This window comes from Gymnodraco acuticeps, unplaced genomic scaffold, assembly GCF_902827175.1.
Source record: "Gymnodraco acuticeps unplaced genomic scaffold, fGymAcu1.1, whole genome shotgun sequence".
Classification (NCBI taxonomy): Eukaryota; Metazoa; Chordata; class Actinopteri; order Perciformes; family Bathydraconidae; genus Gymnodraco; species Gymnodraco acuticeps.
The window spans coordinates 19,822-39,850 of NW_022992346.1; the positions used below are offsets into that span (position 1 = coordinate 19,822).

At 43.8% G+C, this 20,029-nt stretch overlaps 1 protein-coding gene across 1 annotated transcript in view; it reads left to right on the forward strand.

Annotated features, from left to right (window-relative positions):
* LOC117541592 (echinoderm microtubule-associated protein-like 6) overlaps positions 1 to 20,029 on the forward strand; it is a gene marked incomplete at both ends in the record, with an annotated part of 47,370 nt that overhangs the window by 19,741 nt on the left and 7,600 nt on the right. The window contains 5 exon segments of the mRNA XM_034208803.1: positions 1,182 to 1,282; positions 1,686 to 1,888; positions 5,358 to 5,469; positions 19,418 to 19,545; positions 19,696 to 19,837. Coding sequence (XP_034064694.1) covers positions 1,182 to 1,282; positions 1,686 to 1,888; positions 5,358 to 5,469; positions 19,418 to 19,545; positions 19,696 to 19,837 — 686 coding nt within the window.

Sequence of the window (20,029 nt, forward strand, 5' to 3'; positions counted from 1 at the left end):
CTGTACACCTCTACACCTGTACACCTCTATACCTGTACACCTCTATACCTGTACACCTGTACACCTCTATACATGTACACCTCTATACCTGTACACCTGTACACCTCTATACATGTACACCTCTATACCTGTACACATGTACACCTCTATACATGTACACCTCTATACCTGTACACCTCTATACCTGTACACCTCTACACCTGTACACCTCTACACCTGTACACCTCTACACCTCTATACCTGTACACCTGTACACCTCTATACCTGTATACCTGTACACCTCTATACCTGTACACCTCTATACCTGTACACCTGCACACCTCTATACCTTTACACCTCTATACCTGTACACCTCTATACCTGTACACCTGTACACCTATATACCTGTACACCTCTACACCTGTACACCTCTACACCTGTACACCTCTACACCTGTACACCTGTACACCTGTACACCTCTATACCTGTACACCTCTATACCTGTACACCTGTACAACTCTATACCTGTACACCTCTATACCTGTACACCTGTACAACTCTATACCTGTACACCTCTATACCTCTATACCTGTACGCCTCTACACCTGTACACCTCTATACCTGTACACCTCTATACCTCTATACCTGTACACCTCTACACCTGTACACCTCTATACCTGTACACCTCTCCACCTCTATACCTCTATACCTGTACACCTCTATACCTGTACACCTGTACACCTCTATACCTGTACACTTGTACAACTCTATACCTCTACACCTCTATACCTGTACACCTCTATACCTGTAAACCTATATACTTGTACACTTCTATGCCTGTACACCTCTATACCTCTACACATGTACACCTCTATACCTGTACACCTCTACACCTGTACACCTCTATACCTGTATACCTGTACACCTCTACACCTGTACACCTGTACAACTCTATACCTGTACACCTCTATACCTGTACAACTCTATACCTGTACACATGTACATCTGTACTCCTCTACACCTGTACACCTGTACACCTCTACACCTGTACTCCTCTACACCTGTACACCCGTACTCTTCTACACCTGTACACATGTACACCTGTATACCTGTACACCTGTACACATATACACCTGTACTCCTGTACACCTGTTATAGGTAATATAATGAGAGGGTAAGAGTGTTACCTCTGTGGTCTGCAGGGGTCACAAAGAGAAGACGTTCGTGGTGAGGAGCAACCCGTTCAGGATGGACAAGCTTGTGACGGTCGGCATAAAGCACATCAAGTTCTGGCAGCACTCAGGTACCCCCCCCCCCCCCCCCCCCCCCACTCACCTGAGTCTACCTGGGTTTGATCCATCAGCTGCAGTGCATACATCTTGCATTTTGCTAATTATTTTTAATATATCATATTCCATTTACTTGTTTCTAGACTCTTCTTGCACTATTTCTATTTTATTTGTATTAACTTGCACATCTCCAAACATTCTCTTGCACTATTTTATCTGTTTTATTTGTTTCATGTCCTATATATATATTCATGTTGCTCTGTTGGAGGAGGACTTCAGTTTTTCATTTCCATTTCTAGCTGCTGAGCTCCTGATGATAGAGACTTGAATCTTGAATCTTGAAACCAGTTATGTAGAACCTCTCAGTGTCGGATTCAGTGTTGTTCTGTGTCCTGAGTAACGCCTCCCGTCCTGCAGGGGGCGGCCTCACGTTTAAACGGGGGATCTTTGGGAACCTGGGGAAGCAGGAGACGATGATGTCGGCGTGTTACGGTCGATCGGAGGACCTGGTGTTCTCGGGAGCGACCAATGGAGACGTCTACATCTGGAGAGACACCACGCTCATCAAGACCATCAAAGCGCACGACGGGCCCGTGTTCGCCATGTGTTCCCTGGACAAGGTCACACTTAAATACGAATACAATTGTCAATACTTTGAGAGTAAAGACTCAGACTGAGGATAGAGTTAGATTATGTTTGACTCTCTACACTGAGAGCTGCAGCAGAGTTTAGACTTTATGACTGAACGCTGCTCGAGTCCTCATTAACACTAAGAAAGTGGATCAGTCCAGTTCTGAGGTCTTTACACTGGTCCCTCTCTGACACTAAGAAAGAGGATCAGTCCAGTTCTGAGGTCTTTACACTGGTTCCTCACTAACACTAAGAAAGTGGATCAGTCCAGTTCTGAAGTCTTTACACTGGTTCCTCACTAACACTAAGAAAGTGGATCAGTCCAGTTCTGAGGTCTTTACACTGGTTCCTCTCCAACACTAAGAAAGTGGATCAGTTCAGTTCTGAAGTCTTTACACTGGTTCCTCTCTGACACTAAGAAAGTGGATCAGTCCAGTTCTGAAGTATTTACACTGGTTCCTCACTAACACTAAGAAAGTGGATCAGTCCAGTTCTGAAGTCTTTATACTGGTTCCTCACTGACACTAAGAAAGAGGATCAGTCCAGTTCTGAAGTCTCTACACTGGTTCCTCACTAACACTAAGAAAGAGGATCAGTCCAGTTCTGAAGTCTTTACACTGGTTCCTCACTAACACTAAGAAAGTGGATCAGTCCAGTTCCGAGGTCTTTACACTGGTTCCTCTCTGACACTAAGAAAGTGGATCAGTTCAGTTCTGAAGTCTTTACACTGGTTCCTCTCTGACACTAAAAAAGTGGATCAGTCCAGTTCTGAAGTCTTTACACTGGTTCCTCACTGACACTAAGAAAGTGGATCAGTCCAGTTCTGAAGTCTTTACACTGGTTCCTCTCTGACACTAAGAAAGAGGATCAGTCCAGTTCTGAAGTATTTACACTGGTTCCTCACTGACACTAAGAAAGTGGATCAGTCCAGTTCTGAAGTATTTACACTGGTTCCTCACTGACACTAAGAAAGAGGATCAGTCCAGTTCTGAGGTCTTTACACTGGTTCCTCACTGACACTAAGAAAGTGGATCAGTCCAGTTCTGAAGTCTTTACACTGGTTCCTCTCCAACACTAAGAAAGTGGATCAGTCCAATTCTGAAGTCTTTACACTGGTTCCTCACTGACACTAAGAAAGTGGATCAGTCCAGTTCTGAAGTCTTTACACTGGTTCCTCTCCAACACTAAGAAAGTGGATCAGTTCAGTTCTGAAGTCTTTACGCTGGTTCCTCTCTGACACTAAGAAAGTGGATCAGTCCAGTTCTGAAGTCTTTACACTGGTTCCTCACTGACACTAAGAAAGAGGATCAGTCCAGTTCTGAAGTATTTTCACTGGTTCCTCTCTGACACTAAGAAAGTGGATCAGTCCAGTTCTGAAGTCTTTACACTGGTTCCTCTCTGACACTAAGAAAGAGGATCAGTCCAGTTCTGAGGTCTTTACACTGGTTCCTCACTGACACTAAGAAAGAGGATCAGTCCAGTTCTGAGGTCTTTACACTGGTTCCTCACTGACACTAAGAAAGAGGATCAGTCCAGTTCTGAAGTCTTTACACTGGTTCCTCTCTAACACTAAGAAAGAGGATCAGTCCAGTTATGAGGTATTTACACTGGTTCCTCTCTAACACTAAGAAAGAGGATCAGTCCAGTTCTGAGGTCTTTACACTGGTTCCTCTCTGACACTAAGAAAGTGGATCAGTCCAGTTCTGAGGTCTTTACACTGGTTCCTCTCTGACACTAAGAAAGTGGATCAGTCCAGTTCTGAGGTCTTTACACTGGTTTCTCTCTAACATTAAGAAAGAGGATCAGTCCAGTTCTGAGGTCTTTACACTGGTTCCTCTCTAACACTAAGAAAGAGGATCAGTCCAGTTCTGAGGTCTTTACACTGGTTCCTCTCTGACACTAAGAAAGTGGATCAGTCCAGTTCTGAGGTCTTTACACTGGTTCCTCTCTAACACTAATAAAGTGGATCAGTCCAGTTCTGAGGTCTTTACACTGGTTCCTCACTGATACTAAGAAAGTGGATCAGTCCAGTTCTGAGGTCTTTACACTGGTTCCTCTCTAACATTAAGAAAGAGGATCAGTCCAGTTTTGAAGTCTTTACACTGGTTCCTCTCTGACACTAAGAAAGATGATCAGTCCAGTTCTGAGGTCTTTACACTGGTTCCTCACTGACACTAAGAAAGAGGATCAGTCCAGTTCTGAAGTCTTTACACTGGTTCCTCACTGACACTAAGAAAGAGGATCAGTCCAGTTCTGAAGTCTTTATACTGGTTCCTCACCAACACTAAGAAAGAGGATCAGTCCAGTTCTGAAGTCTTTACACTGGTTCCTCACTGACACTAAGAAAGAGGATCAGTCCAGTTCTGAAGTCTTTATACTGGTTCCTCACCAACACTAAGAAAGAGGATCAGTCCAGTTCTGAAGTCTTTACACTGGTTCCTGTGTGTCAACGAATTTCTAAATACTACTGCTGGTTTATAAAGCATTGAATGGTTTGGGCCCAAAATACATTTCTGACCAACTGCTAAATGATGAACCATCCAGAACTCTCAGGTCTTCTGGTCTGCTCCCTGTCTCCAGAGTCAGGTTTTCAGGTCTTCAGGTCTGCTCTCTGTCTCCAGAATAAGGTCTCAGGTCTTCAGGTCTGCTCTGTCTCCGTCAGGTTTTCAGGTCTCAGGTCAGGTCTTCAGGTCTCTCTCTGTCCCCAGAGTCAGATCCCTCAGATCTTCAGGTCTGCTCTCTGTCCCCAGAGTCAGATCTCTCAGGTTCTGGTCTGCTCTCTGTCCCAGAGTCAGATCTCTCAGGTCTTCAGGTCTGCTCTCTGTCCCCAGAGTCAGATCTCTCAGGTCTTCTGGTCTGCTCTCTGTCCCCAGAGTCAGATCTCTCAGGTCTTCTGGTCTGCTCTCTGTCCCCAGAGTCAGATCTCTCAGGTCTTCAGGTCTGCTCTCTGTCCCCAGAGTCAGATCTCTCAGGTCTTCTGGTCTGCTCTCTGTCCCCAGAGTCAGATCTCTCAGGTCTTCAGGTCTGCTCTCTGTCCCCAGAGTCAGATCTCTCAGGTCTTCTGGTCTGCTCTCTGTCCCCAGAGTCAGATCTAAACCTGGAGAAGTTCAGTTGTTATGCTCCAAACATCTGGAACAAACTCCCAGAAACCTGCAGGTCCTCTGCAACGAAGACTACTTTTAGATCCAGCAAGAAGACTTTTAATTTCCTTTAATTGAACTATTCATATCTCACACTGCACTGTAACTTTTATTCATGTACCTGTTATTCATGTTTTATTATCTTTGCTTTTAAATTAGTGTTTTAAAATGCCATTTAATAATATGTTTCTCAAGGCTCTTAATGTCTTTCATTTTTGTAAAGCACTTTGAATTGCCTTGTGTTGAACGGTGCTGTATGAATAAACTTTATTTCTGCCTCTGTTTTTGTTTCCGGTCTCGTGGTGCGTTCACTGTCCAGGGCTTTGTGACGGGGGGGAAGGACGGCATCGTGGAGCTGTGGGACGACATGTTCGAGAGATGTCTGAAGACGTACGCCATCAAGAGGGCCGCGCTGTCCCCCGCCTCCAAAGGTCTCAGAGAGGTCTTATTTAACAGGGACAGTGCACATTAATCATAATTTCTGTCAATGTGCCAAGAGGCTCTTTTTCATCTGTAGTTCCTGGACAGATGTTATAAGTCAACCTACAACAAATGTCATTTTAAACAAGTAAATACAGTCAAATAAAAACTGAACTAAGTAAGAACATGTTAAAACACAGTGTAAGAGTCGGTGAGGGCTGATAATTTATTCCGGGAAATGACTCTGACCTACTAATTGACCTTTCCGAAGATATTGAGTCTCTGTAAGTTTACTGCTTGGCTCAGATCCACCAACGTCAGCAAGATCTCACCTCTATTAACTCCTGAAGAACCAGGTTCAATGAACTGCTGTTTCAATTCAGACAACTCTTTTAAATCTGTTGAAGCGATCCTGAAGGATTTTGATATCAGTAAATGGAGTGTGCTCCTACCTAAGTGTGAGTGTGGCATGGTGCAGTCTCACCTTTGAAGCAGGAGAGGAGAGCACAGATGTCTTGTTGTCCCAGTCCAAAAGGTGGGATCAGTTTATTTGAAGAAAAATAGGTCCAAACTAATACAGGGTTTTTACCTTCTCTCTTTACAACATTATAATCATACTAAACCTATCATGCTGTGATCATGTTCTAATATGAAACTTTAATTCACAGTTTTACATTTATTACCATAATTTTTAACTTCAACTGCCCAATTCAGTTTGTGATTTTTAAAATCTCCCGATAGAATTTAGAGGCATTTCCTCATAAAAGACCGGTGATAATAAAAAGCACATTCAACCTTTCATTCACCAAATCAATTCATTTTCTCATTTCGACATTCGTATACTTCAACTAGTCCCGCATGAATTCGGAGGGCCTTTCCTCACAGGTCGCAGGGTACTAACATTCAACAAACATCAATTCATTGCACTCATTTCACAAAGTAATTCACTCAGCATTCAACCAAGAAATGTTGAGAGATATTGACCAAGTCTGAGAGAACCTTACCGAGAGCTATTAACCCAGCTCTGAGGGACAGCGCTTTTACCGGGAGAGAGTATACCAGGGGAACCCCCCCCCCCCCCCCCCCTCTCTCTCTCTCTCTCTCCGCCAGTATCTTTATGCTCAAAAACCGGATGGAAAACCCCCAAAACACCTCCTCCACACCCATATTTGTGGAAAACTGGGCATGGCCTCTGATGTACAGGACTGGACATGACCAGACATATTCTATTGGCTATGGCATAAGACACACCTTCCCATGTTTGTGTAAAAAGTAGGGCCGGGACTTTAACGCGTTAATTAAGATTAATTAATTACACAAAAATTAACGCGTTAAAAAAATTAACGCATTTTTAATCGCACTTATTTTTGCACCGCGGAACGTTTCTCACTGGATGAGTTTCAGGCGTACCGATTATACTGGAGCACCAACTAACGTTCATGACTTCAGACAACAACAAACCACAGTGAACAACAGTGGGAAATGTTGTTTTAAAAACGGACGGATGGAAGCGTCGATAAGAGCACGGTTGTGTGCAAATTATGCAAAAAGGAATTCGCATATCACCGCAGCACATCAAGCCTCAAGTATCACCTCAATGCAAAAACATATAGCAGCTAGCGTGGAAGCTAGTGTGGACGTTAGCCTCTTTTATCGCGTTCACACCAAAAAGAGCCGGTACTAAAATTAGTTCATGAGAACCTTTTTACCCCCACGAAAGTCCCTGCTAGAGAGCAGAGAGCTGCTAGAGAGCAGGGACTTTCGTACGGCTCTCTTGTCAGAAAAGAGCTATATGTCTGATTGGCTGGGCGGATTGCAAACCACGCCCCGTAAAACTCCCAAAAAGTTTTGTGAAGCCGCCATTTTATTATCCTCGCATTAGCATTATTAGCATTAGCCCAGCGCAGAAACGCAGAGAGACTAACTTATGGCAACACAAAATAAAACATGGGAGCGGTGGAGATGAGGAGGTGTCGGCGTTCTGGCGATTTACTCGGAAGGCTGCTGGGACTCCCAGCAGCTTCTACTGAAGCCAGTCCCCAACTCCGGGGACTTCCGGCCGGGGACTTTGGGCGGCAGTATACGCCGTGAAGTGGTTTGCGGCCTGCCAGTAAACCCAAAGCAGAAGAAGAAGAAGTGACGTCAGCGGCTTCATTTGCCTAATCCACCCCCAGGTTCAAAGATTTCTCATGAACTAAATTCTCATGAACCTTTGTGGGAAAAAAACTGCGGTGTGAATGCGCCTAATCGTATACTAAAATCCATGTGAAAAAAATTGCTTCTCACTGTTCTCAGGTCAAATATTTATATGTGATTAAAAATGCGATTAATTTAGATTAATTAATTACAAAGCCTCTAATTAATTAGATTAATTTTTTTAATAGAGTCCCGGCCCTAGTAAAAAGGACATGACCCCTACTCTGCAGGACTTGCAAAATATTATTCTCGGCTATGACATAACTACCTTTTTGAGACCTCAATGTATTTCTCCTTAAGTCCGGAGCTCCCTCCCTGTGAGTGAAGAGGGAAGAAACTGCCTTCTCCCTTATCAGTGACACCCATAAATCATTATAGGCCTTACACTCAACTTAACAAACCACTTGGTTTATACTGTAAATATAGAAAAACATAACATATGAAACATTTTCATTGTGAGTTATACAAGAATATAATTGATTATACTTGATTATAATTAACTTTCGTTTTAAGTATTCAACATACTATGAAGATCTCAACAACAGGCATTGCCTATACTACTCATCCAGTTTCCCCCCAGAGTATAACATATATAATGTGTGTGTTGTGAAGATAAACTTCTGTTGTTGCAATGTTGAGGTAGAATGAAGGTGTCTGGAACGTCGTTAGCCAAAGCACTGAGAGTTTATTGAACACAATACAAACAAATACGGCCGGGGAGATCACTTAGTTTCACACTGTCCTGTGGTCCACCAAAATCATCTCTGCCCCCGAATAGCCCCAACACGCAGCAACATGAGGAGAGGCGGGCCCACAGAAGCCCGCGTTTACCTAATCAATAGCAGATGGGAGACAATAATCTACTTGTCTTAAGGAAATGCAGACAGGCCTGAAACCTTCCCCCCACGGATATAGGAGAAGCGTTTGACCTGTGACCTCAACCTACAGAGGAGTCTTTGACTGATACTTACAAACAGATGTTTGCAGTATCACAGATTCTAAGAAACTATAAGAAACTCTATAATCAAGATCAGATTAAAATATTCTCTTACAGATTCACTCTTTTTATCAATCTATTGATAACCAATTAACATTAGTCTAAGAATATTTCAGTCAATACTTAAATCAATAAGCGTCTTCAGAGTTGTGTGGGCTCACTCCCATTAATTACATCAAAAGTAAACAGAATTGAAAACACTTCAATCACCATGATTGAACACAGTCAATCATAATAAAAATCATCTCTCTTCAGTGCTTGGCATCTTTTGTCAAAAGGCACAATAATAAACACATGGGATACAAAATATTATAGCAAAATATATGTTTCAAAAATAAGATCTTTTATCATTTATCATTCAGTTAATCTCATTCATCAAACACAAATTCTAAATCAGCTTACATCTCAAAGATTTACTTTAAGGCAATTACTTATTAAAAACACAATTAGAATTTAGGATTATGAGAAATCCAATTGAGGTATAAATCAGAATCATGAGAGATCCAGCTAAGGTTCCTAGTTAAGGTATAAATTCACAGTGATGAATCGATCAATCTGTAATCTGTAAAGTTACAGTGTCCTCAATCTTTAACATTACTTTACGTTTACTTCATTACGCTTTATTCAAGAGTAAGGCACTTAGTGATACATTTATTTCATTCAAATACATTTGTTCAAAATCTGAAAAGGAAAAATCAGACATTTTATTTGTATAACAACCTGAATAGGAAAAATCAGACATTTGTCCTTTAATCCAGTGTATCAACTGTAATCAATTATCAAAACCTCTGTTCTTTATTCAGAATATCAACTTTAAACAACATCTCAATCGCTGAATGGAGGTACCCACGGGTCAGAGATCACGATGGAGACCCAGGGATCCGGAAGCTCGGCATTGTACATTAATATTGTGTCCTTTACAGTCGAATGCCCAACTAGTCTTTGTGGGGCCTGGAGGGCAGTCTTGGCAACCCTTCGTATGGCTAATTTAACTACAGTGATCAAACAGATCACTAGGATTAGCACAACCAAGATAAACACTGAAACAGTAACAACAAATTTAACCAACCCCGCTCCCCAAGATCCAAAGTTTCCACTTAATTCCCCAAATGTAAACCCATGAGTTTCATGCAATTCTTTTATTCCCCTGGCAGTATCATGAGCCATGTCCATAACTTCAGGTGTGGCATCAGAAATAAAAGAACAGCACTCAGATCCTATCACCTTGCATGTTCCTCCTTGGGCAGCTAAGAGGAGGTCAAGCGCCATACGATTCTGTAGTGCTACTGTCCTAACTTCCTGCAATTCTTTGTGTTCAGCTAACATCGCTGTGTTGGATACATTTAGATGGTGTTCTACCACTTTTGAAAGGACCACAATTTCCTGCTGAGTAACATAAATACCGTACCAAGGCAAGAATAGGTTAGCTATCTTTTGTCCTTGTGTAATTGACCTGCTGTTCCTGTGTAGAGAGGGAAGAATCGCTGTGATCTCCTTAGCCTCTACTTTACGGATTAAAGGGATTAGGTAGGCTAGATAACAGGTACCATAAAAAACGTCATATGGCACACAGCCATAGGCCCGGTCCCCACAAACTAAGTAAACTCTCTGTGGGAGGGGAATTCTGGCTAAATTTACTCTCACTATGGCGTTACAGTCGCTGTGTCCCACATCAGGAGAGGTGTGAGATCCTACTGCATTCTGGAAGCAGATGGACACATTCTTCCATTCATGCACAACAATTGGGGGAACATATACTGAGCAGTCACGTGTAGGGGGCTTGCCTAAGGGTATTGGCTGCGTACAGTCATGTATTTTAACCTCAACGGAGTCCACTGTTCTAGAGCCGAACCAGGGCACAACTGTTACCAAAGCTTCAACTAACAAAGTGGGTGTGTGTGGTTGCATTATGCATGGACTTGTGACGTTAGCCGAACAATTAGTCTGAGCTAGAGCTAACTGGAATCTATATTCAAAAGCTAGGTTAACGTATTTCTTCATATATATTAGTTTTAAAAACATCAACCGTTTGAAACCGTCAGGCAGGTAATCTTTATTTACTGTATCAACAATGAGAGAGACTAAGCCCTTGTATTGTAAGGGTTGTTCAGAGTCTATTGGGTAGGAAGGAGTATAACAATCCTCCGCCTCGTCGCTAATTCTGGATGCTATGTCATTCCAGCTTACTAAACCGTAATCAGCTTTTGTGAAAGGAATTGGGCTAAACATGGGAGAATGCATTGATTCTGGCATATTTTGGCACAGCCAACAGTTGCTAACATTACGTTCATGTGCGTAGTCTAACATTAAACTTACTGCAGAAATAGTTTTAGTTTGTTTAAAAGGAGTAATTAAGGCCTTTTTTGAAGAATCTACCTCACCTTCTGATTGTTTAAGTGGAGTAACATCACCTCCTGATTGTTTAAGTGGAGTAGATGGAACATTTGTTTTGCTATCTGGTCCAGTAAATGTGCATGCAGTATCACCTGGATTGGGAACCCGGTAATCTGGCTTCCTCATTGTGCATTTTACCTTATCCCTTATCAGTGTCTTGAACTGTTATACAGTGCTACACCACAGTTCTGGGGGCATTTCTTCGATGGTGTTAAGAGCCATCCTTACCCCCTCTGGTGCGACTCTGAACCAAGAGTCCTGGTTCTTTGGATATATCTCCCATGTTGGGTAAACTGAGGACACAGGAAACACAATAATACAGTTAGATGAGTCACATATTGAAATTGGGCAGTTAAAGGAAATAGTCTCTGACTTATTACATTACATTGCATTTTTGCACTTATGATCAGGGAGGGAGACAATCCTCCTTATTCTCCCTCCTTTTCTCTCTCTTTGTGTCTCTTGCACCATACTGAATGTCTGTGTGGTGTTTGGATACAACCTGTCCTTGTCGCTAGGCACTGCTTTGCCCGTTGGTGTTGTTTTGCCCTCAGGGTCTGGACCCTGAGTGGTCAAGTCGTCTGCGCTCTTAGATAAGAGCACCTTATTTTCTCCCTCAGACGGGCGAGAGCCCTCTCCACCTGTCGTTGGGATTTTCACAGCTTCATCTAGCAGGGCGTTCTTCGCCAGGTACAGTAACCCTAGAACGACGATGATGATGACTGCCTTCACACGCCAGCATCCGGTAGAGGAGAGAGATGACATCTTGAAGCGTGAATCCACTCCGCTCTACCTTGTACTCTCAGGGCTGTTCTGGTTACTATTAATACCTGGAAAGGACCTTTCCACCTGGGAGACAAAGAATCTTTTTCAAGCGATTTGATTAGTACATTATCACCAATCTGAAAAGGGTGGGTGGGCTCCTCACCAGGCTGGGGGAGCCTGTCAGCCACCTGCCTGTGAAACTTTCTCAGCATGTCAGTTAGATATTTGACATAGTTAGTCATGTCCACAAAAGAGTGAGTCTGTGGGGTATTACTGGGGGGCTAGATCCTGTGAACATTGGCCTTCCCATCAATATTTCGTGTGGGCTGAGCCCTGTCGTTGCATTTGGTGAGTTTCTGATTGAGCACAGAACTAGCGGCAGCGCGTCTACCCATTTTAGTCCTGTGGTCAACATTGTTTTAGTGAGTTTCTCCTTTATAGTCAAGTTCATTCTCTCAACCTGGCCTGAGCTCTGTGGATGATAGGGAACATGCAATTGCCATTTGAACCCTAACACTGTAGCTAGACTCTGGGTTATCTTAGAAATGAATGCTGGACCTCTGTCACTGTTAATCCCTGCTGGAACACCAAATCTAGGGACAACATCTTTGAGAAGACACTTTACAACTGTTCTGGCGTCTTCTTTTCTGGTAGGGTAGGCCTCTACCCATTTGGAGAACTGGCACACTATCACCAAAATATATTTGAATCCTTGGCATGGTGGCATGTGCGAAAAGTCAATTTGCATATTTACAAAGGGCCCCGAGGGGGGCGGTAAATGTTCATGCTGAACTGGACCTTTTCTTCTTCTTGTCTGCTGGCATATCATGCATCTATCTACGAGTGTCTGTGTAGCTAGTGTAATGCCTGGAGCAAACCATTGTGACTTTATAATCCCATTCATCCCTCCTTTTCCTACATGTGATTTGCCATGTGCAACATGTGCCAAAACATGGAGGAATGAACGGGGACAGACCATCCGGCCGTCTGGGTGGAGCCACAAGCTGGACTCAGCGTCAAGTGTACAACCTCGTCTTAGCCATAAATCTTTCTCCCTAACATCAGCGCGGGCTTGCATGTCTGCGACATCATTACAGGAAGGCAAACAAATGGTTTCTGCGGGTTGTGTCGAGGGGCATTGGAGCACCATAGAAGAGGAGGAAACTGCTGCTTGTTTAGCCGCGGTGTCGGCTAACGCATTTCCACGCGAAATAGGATCATTAGAATTTGTGTGAGCAGCGCATTTAACTACTGCTAGCTGTGCAGGGAGCAGGATAGCGTCTAATAGCTCAGCTACTAACGCATGATGTTGAATAGGCTTACCAGCCGATGTTAAGAAACCGCGCATTTTCCACAAGACACCAAAATCATGGCACACACCAAATGCATACCTGGAGTCTGTGAAAATGGTTGCAACTCTACCTTGAGCCAAAATACACGCCCTGAGCAGAGCATACAACTCTGCAGCCTGAGCTGACGTGCCATTTGGCAAGGCCCGGCTTTCTAAAACTTCCCAGTCATTCACAACAGCATAGCCTGCTAAGTGTACTGTGTCAGACGGCCTGCTCGCAGACCCGTCTGTGTATAGAATCATATCTGAATTAGGGATAGGGGTTTGCAACATATCAGCTCTGGGGGAGGAAGACATGTCAATCGTTGTGATGCAGTCATGTGTTATTTCAAAATCTGGAATTGGCACCAGTGTAGCTGGGTTTAGGGGGGGGGAACGTTTAAGAGTGATGTGTGGACTTGAAAGAATTACCGCTTCATAACCAGATCGCCTTGCTGCCGTCATATGCTGAGTAGCAGAGGTGTTCAGAATATGCAAAACTGCATGTGGGACATGTACTACACAGTCACTGGCCAGTACAATGGGAGAGGATTGTTTTACAACTATCGCAACTGCGGCCACAGCACGCAGGCATGAAGGCATACCAAGCACCACAGGGGACAGTCGAGATGAGTAGTATGCAACAGGCCGGAAATTAGAGCCATGCTTCTGCACCAAGATGCCCGTTGCAAAGCCCCCCTTCTCATGGACGTGCAGGTGAAACGGCTGATGGTAATCAGGTAGACCCAGGGCAGGAGCAGATGTGAGGGCCTGCTTTAAGTCCTGAAAGGCAGTGTGCATGTCCTCAGACCACTGAACAATGTTAGGGGCAGCCTGCAGAGTGGCAGCACGCAGGACAGAATCCATCGCAGCATACTCAAAAATCCAGTGTCTGCAATAATTTGCCATGCCCAAGAAGGAAAGCATGTCCTTCTTTGTGCGAGGTGGTGGTACTTTGTTCAACAGACAAATCCTTGCTGGCGAGAGGAGACGGTGTCCATCCCTCAGAATGTGACCCAAATACGTGACCTCAGTCTGGCAGTATTGCAACTTGGCCAGGGATGCTCTGTGTCCGCATTCAGAAAGTCTTTTCATGAGCAGAATGGAGTCGATGCGACAGGCGTCTTTATTGGGAGAAGCTAACAACAGGTTATCTGCGTACTGAAGCAAGGTACTACCTCCTGTCAGGACCAAAGTGTCCAGATATCTCCTCACAGCTGCTGCATACACCGTAGGAGATTCAACAAACCCCTGTGGGAGGCGCGTGTATGTGATTTGTTTACCTTTAAAAGTAAATGCAAACAGATACTGGCTGTCTGGATGCAGAGGAACAGAGAAAAACGCTGAACATAAATCAATCACTGTGTAGTACTTAGAGTCCGGGGGCAGAGAAGCTAAAATCGAATTGGTGTCCGGCACTATAGGAGCTGTCGGAATGACAATAGCATTAATAGCTTGCAAATCTTGGACAAAGCGCCACTCATCAGGGCGATTGTGTTTAGGTATGGGTAGAATTGGAGTATTACAGGGACTGGTTGTGTAAATTAACACGCCCTGATCAAGCAAAGATTGGATTACTCCTTCAATCCCCAAAATGGCTCTATGGGGAAAATTGTACTGTCTGATAGCTGGCAATCTGGCGTTGGCTTTAAGTGTTACTCGATGTGGAGGCGCTGAGGCAACAAACCCAACATGATTCTTGTGTTTTGCCCATAATGTAGCTGGGACTTCTGAAAAATCTGAGGGGGGGGCCATACTCTGTGGGGGGTTTGGTTGTAAATGAAGGAAGGTGCTTTGGGGAAGAGCAATTGGCTCCACGAGACGCAGCAGGAAATGCTCCCCTCCAAAGTTAATTACGTTAGGTGCGTGTGTGTGTGTGTGAGAGAGGGGAAAGTGAGGCTTCCAGCTGGGCCTGGCAGCGGGCTGCCATGGCCCCCACCTCTTTTGGGTTACTGCCTGGCGTAACAGCCACTGTGATGTAGGGGAGGGTTTCTTCAAGATGAAAGCCCCGATGTGAGGGTGTTAGCCTGAGGGGTAATGCACATCCTTGTCGGCCAATGAATAAATATTGTTCACTTATCAACCGATCTGAACTATTGCAAAAACCTCTTACTGATCGCACGTAGTCATCTGACGGATTAAAGGCTGCTGTGCAATGACAATTCAACACAGGTCGCATAAGAGACATTAAAGACGCACACACCGGAGAAATGCTAGCAATCTTCTGAATCCCTGTTGTGGAGAAAACAGAAATCATGTTGAAATCTGGAAATGACCAACAATAAAGGTTGTCTCGCGATGATTGAATGAATTGGACTGCCTGATAGACCTTACTGTCAGGAATTGTCAAAAACAATCCGTCTGAAGTGCAATGTATTGTTGCCTGTAACTTACATAGTAAGTCCCTGCCCATTAAATTAATAGGACTTCCATCTGAAATAATGAAAGAGTGTTCCACGTTTGATCCATTAATTGAAACATTAGTGTTCTCTGAAATGGGTTCGGACATAGAAATTCCAGCAACACCGATGGTTGTGACAAATGTATTGGTTGCTTCACACACTTTCTCCTTAGTACGCACGGCAGACAAGGTGGCTCCGCTGTCAATCAAAATATCTACAGCCGTACCACTAAAATCAACGGGCATAATCGGATCTTCACGCGGGTTATTGGAAAGGCGAATTGTTGCTGCTTGAATGGGGAAATGCTGTGAATCTGATCCTATATCTTCCTGGCACCCCTATCTTCTATTAAATCCGCTTTGTTGAGCGTTCTGCTCCTGGATCTGTCTGTCATACCGTGGAGGCTGCGTTAATGCCAGATGTCTGGACTGCTGGGGAAGGGGGGGGGGGGAAGGGCGGGCTGGGAAAAGGGGGGCTGGGTGAGGGGGGGCTGTGTAAGGGGGGGCTGTGTGTGCTGCTGGACCCCCCACCGCTTATCACACTGTCCTGCCCAGTGATCGGTCTCTCCGCAAACATGACATGGCATCAACTTTTGGGGATTTTTGTTCTGCTGCTGTCTGCTCTTATCATGATAATCCTGTGATCTCCCCTGATTTTGATACTGCTGTGTGTGGTTTTGTCCCTGCGTTTGATAAGCCTGGGTGTTTTGAGGAAATTGTTGAAGCAGTTGTGAAATTCTGGGGGTAAGGAATATTTGGCTCCTATGCAACGCACGCATTGTGGTGATAGTCATTTTCCAAGATTTCATTTGCCAATCGGGAGTCGACATCATGTACGCCTGAGCTGTCTCTGGGATTAAATTATGTAACAAGGTCTGTATGGCAAACAAATCATTACCCTCTCTTTTAATGCCTGCATTATTGTCCCAAACTGTCATGAAACGCTGGATAAATTCTGGGACATTTTCTGCTGAGTTTTGTACACAAGCCGTCACTTGGGAGAAATCTGTGTGAGTCTTAGCGCATGCTCTGATAGCCAATGCGGCGACGTTTTGTATCCACATGTCTCGCGTCTGTGTCAGAGGCCAATCTCCTGCGGCCGTACACTCAGGAAATTTAAACTCGTCTCTGCACGTGGGCCAATCTGCTTTGTATGTTAAGATTATCAGCTATTTAACATCATGAACCAAACAGTTATAAACTGAGCAGACATTAGTCAACCATGACAGATACTCATCTGGACTTTTAGTGGGACTGGGAGCGTGGTTAGTGACATCAATGACCTCAGCGGGTGTCCAGGGCTTAAAAACTGGAACCTCTCCTATCAGAATTTTCGGGGCGGTCACAGTTTTTGCAGAATTATTATTCTGAGATGTTTGCATTGTCGTGATGTATTTACGCTGGACATGTTTTGGAAAACTGCTGCCGTACGGCGAACCTGGATGATCTTGTAAGAGGAGTGGCGGAGTGCGAGGAGTGGGGGTCTGTAACGGACTGCCGTGTGAAAGATTCCCTTCCCCTGCTGCTGCACTCTGCTCCTCGTGTGCCGATTCTAATTCTCTATATTGTCCTGTCTGATATCTCAACCCATTTTCATTCATGATAGCGGCAGTTGTCATTAACAGATCATCATCGGAGTTTCTCGCAACGGGATTTGAGAGTTCTGTCGCGGGAATTATTTGTGTACAGAGAGAGACAGCCTGCTTTCCTTCCAACAGCCCCGCATCTGTCAAAATACAAATGAGCTGAGATGGGCTTGGAGATCTACCTTGTCGTTTAACCCAATCATACATTACTGATTTTGCAATGTCTGGAACATTTTCACCGTGTCTTTCCCTAATTCTAGACATGTTTTCTGATCTTACATCAAAAGCAGCCTCTAGGCTAAGCAAATGACAACTTTTTGCACATTGAGAAACTTTATCAATAAGCGCCTTGAGCTCAATGGAGCCTCGCTCGCTGCCAACAGATTTTGCATTCTTCCGCTCCTCATAACCCCTTTTTTCTGCTATAGTCATCCAAGCTTTCACACATTCTGTCATGTATTTCTGATCCCATGAACAATTAGAATTATCTTCCACCAGTTTAAAGGCCTGCCACAACACGGCCATATCAAAACTACCTGTAAGAGGCCAGTCAAATTGAATCAATCCTTTCTGATTAATCTGTTGTGAGTGTTCGCAAAGTAACGATGTAAACGGCATAACTTTAGACCAATCCAAGGTCCTTCCGACAATTCCAGACGGCATGTTTGGAGAAAACAAATGCGTATAGTGGTTTTCTGCAATTGGATTTTTTGTAAGTGTCTTTGTGCGTGAAATGGTTTTCCTCTTACCAACTGAATCGTTTGTGGAGGCAGTATTACCCATGTTTAACGGTTAGTACAATAAAACAAACACTGCAATTAGACAAACAAACATGTACTCGCAACAAAATCAGCGCCCTGGCCAAAAAGTCATCCAGTTTAATTTAATCCGAAATTACGGAAACCTCAACGGGAGCACTGAAATATCTGTTTAATATGGGCTCTTCTCAGCCATATTTACTAGTAATCTGTTGATGAGCAATAAACTACCTTATTCTCAATCAAAACCACTATGCAAATGTAGTGGTAAAACTGCTCTACCGACCGAGAGCAGAGATTTTTAATTAATTCAGTACTTTTTTTTGTTTTTTGTTTTGTTTTTTAAACAACAGCCAATTCAATAATCCGTTAGTTTATTAAACACAGTGTGAATGTAATATTCTGGTATCACCCTTCCCATTTAATAGCTAAATTTAGTTCTCAAGCTCATGGTGTGATTAACAAAAGTACAACTCTGTGTTCTACATTCCTCGTGTGCCGTTCACCACAGGGGGGAGGGGAATTCGCCCTTCCTCCTGCAGGCTGAGCAGATACCCGAGGCGGATTGATCTGATTTAACCCGTTGAAATCTCCAGAATTCGGCGATTTGTTTCAATTACAAATCCTCACATTGCTTTTTGAAAACAGAAGTTCCACCTTGCTGATGCTTTCCTTAAAGTCTCTCCGAATATTTGCAGTGTGTAATTGTCCAGTAATTTAATTCTAGGAACCACACACAGCGGAAATCGGTAAAAGTCGATATTCCGAGGTTATTTATTAGCCCCAAATATTCTTATTGTTTTATACATGAGCTGTGCTTGCTTCTGTGGGCACTTGCCCCAGCAGCAATCACAGGAAAAACCGGCCAGGATAGAATCCCCATTTGACACCGATTTCTCAGGTTATAATTATGCCCCAAATGTACAGAGTAGAGAGACCAAAACAAATTGCACTCGCGCAGTTTCACAGGTAATTTTGATACCGTCAATCACAGAGTCTGGTAAGGCAGTGTTCAAATAGATTTGAAATAGCACTTACCAGTCTCTGAAGAAATCTTGGTACTGTTTCGTGACGCCAATTGTGAAGATAAACTTCTGTTGTTGCAATGTTGAGGTAGAATGAAGGTGTCTGGAACGTCGTTAGCCAAAGCACTGAGAGTTTATTGAACACAATACAAACAAATACGGCCGGGGAGATCACTTAGTTTCACACTGTCCTGTGGTCCACCAAAATCATCTCTGCCCCCGAATAGCCCCAACACGCAGCAACATGAGGAGAGGCGGGCCCACAGAAGCCCGCGTTTACCTAATCAATAGCAGATGGGAGACAATAATCTACTTGTCTTAAGGAAATGCAGACAGGCCTGGACCCTTCCCCCACGGATATAGGAGAAGCGTTTGACCTGTGACCTCAACTTACAGAGGAGTTTTTGACTGATACTTACAGATGTTTGCAGTATCACAGATTCTAAGAAACAATAAGAAACTCTATAATCAAGATCAGATTAAAATATTCTCTTACATGTGTGTCAGGTCTGCTGCTGGAGGACAACCCCTCCATCAGAGCCATCACTCTGGGTCACGGTCACATCCTGCTGGGCACCAAGAATGGAGAGATCCTGGAGATCGATAAGAGCGGCCCGATGACCCTCCTGCTGCAGGTCAGAGGGACCGTTATTTATTTAAATAAGAAGACACTATTACAGTAGTCGGGTCTACTGAAGATAAAGGCATGGTAAAGGTCTTTGAAAAGCCAATGTGATGCATTCACTGTCTGTTGGAGTTTCATGTTGTTGTTGTGTTGTATTCAGGGTCACATGGAGGGGGAGGTGTGGGGTCTGGCGGCTCATCCTCTACTTCCTGTCTGCGCCACCGTCAGCGACGACAAAACCCTGAGGATCTGGGAGCTGTCGGCCAATCATCGCATGGTGGCCGTCCGCAAACTGAAGAAGGGTGAGAGAGTTCACAGTTCACCTGTTCACCGGACTGTTGACCAGTGATTATTAACATTTTAAAGTATTCAGAAAAGTCAGAATTTTTTTTGAAAAAGTCAGAATTTGTGAAAAAGTCCGAAATTTGAGAAAATGTCAACATTTTGAGAAAAAAAGTCAGAAATTTGACATTTTTAGAAAAAGTCAGTTTTGA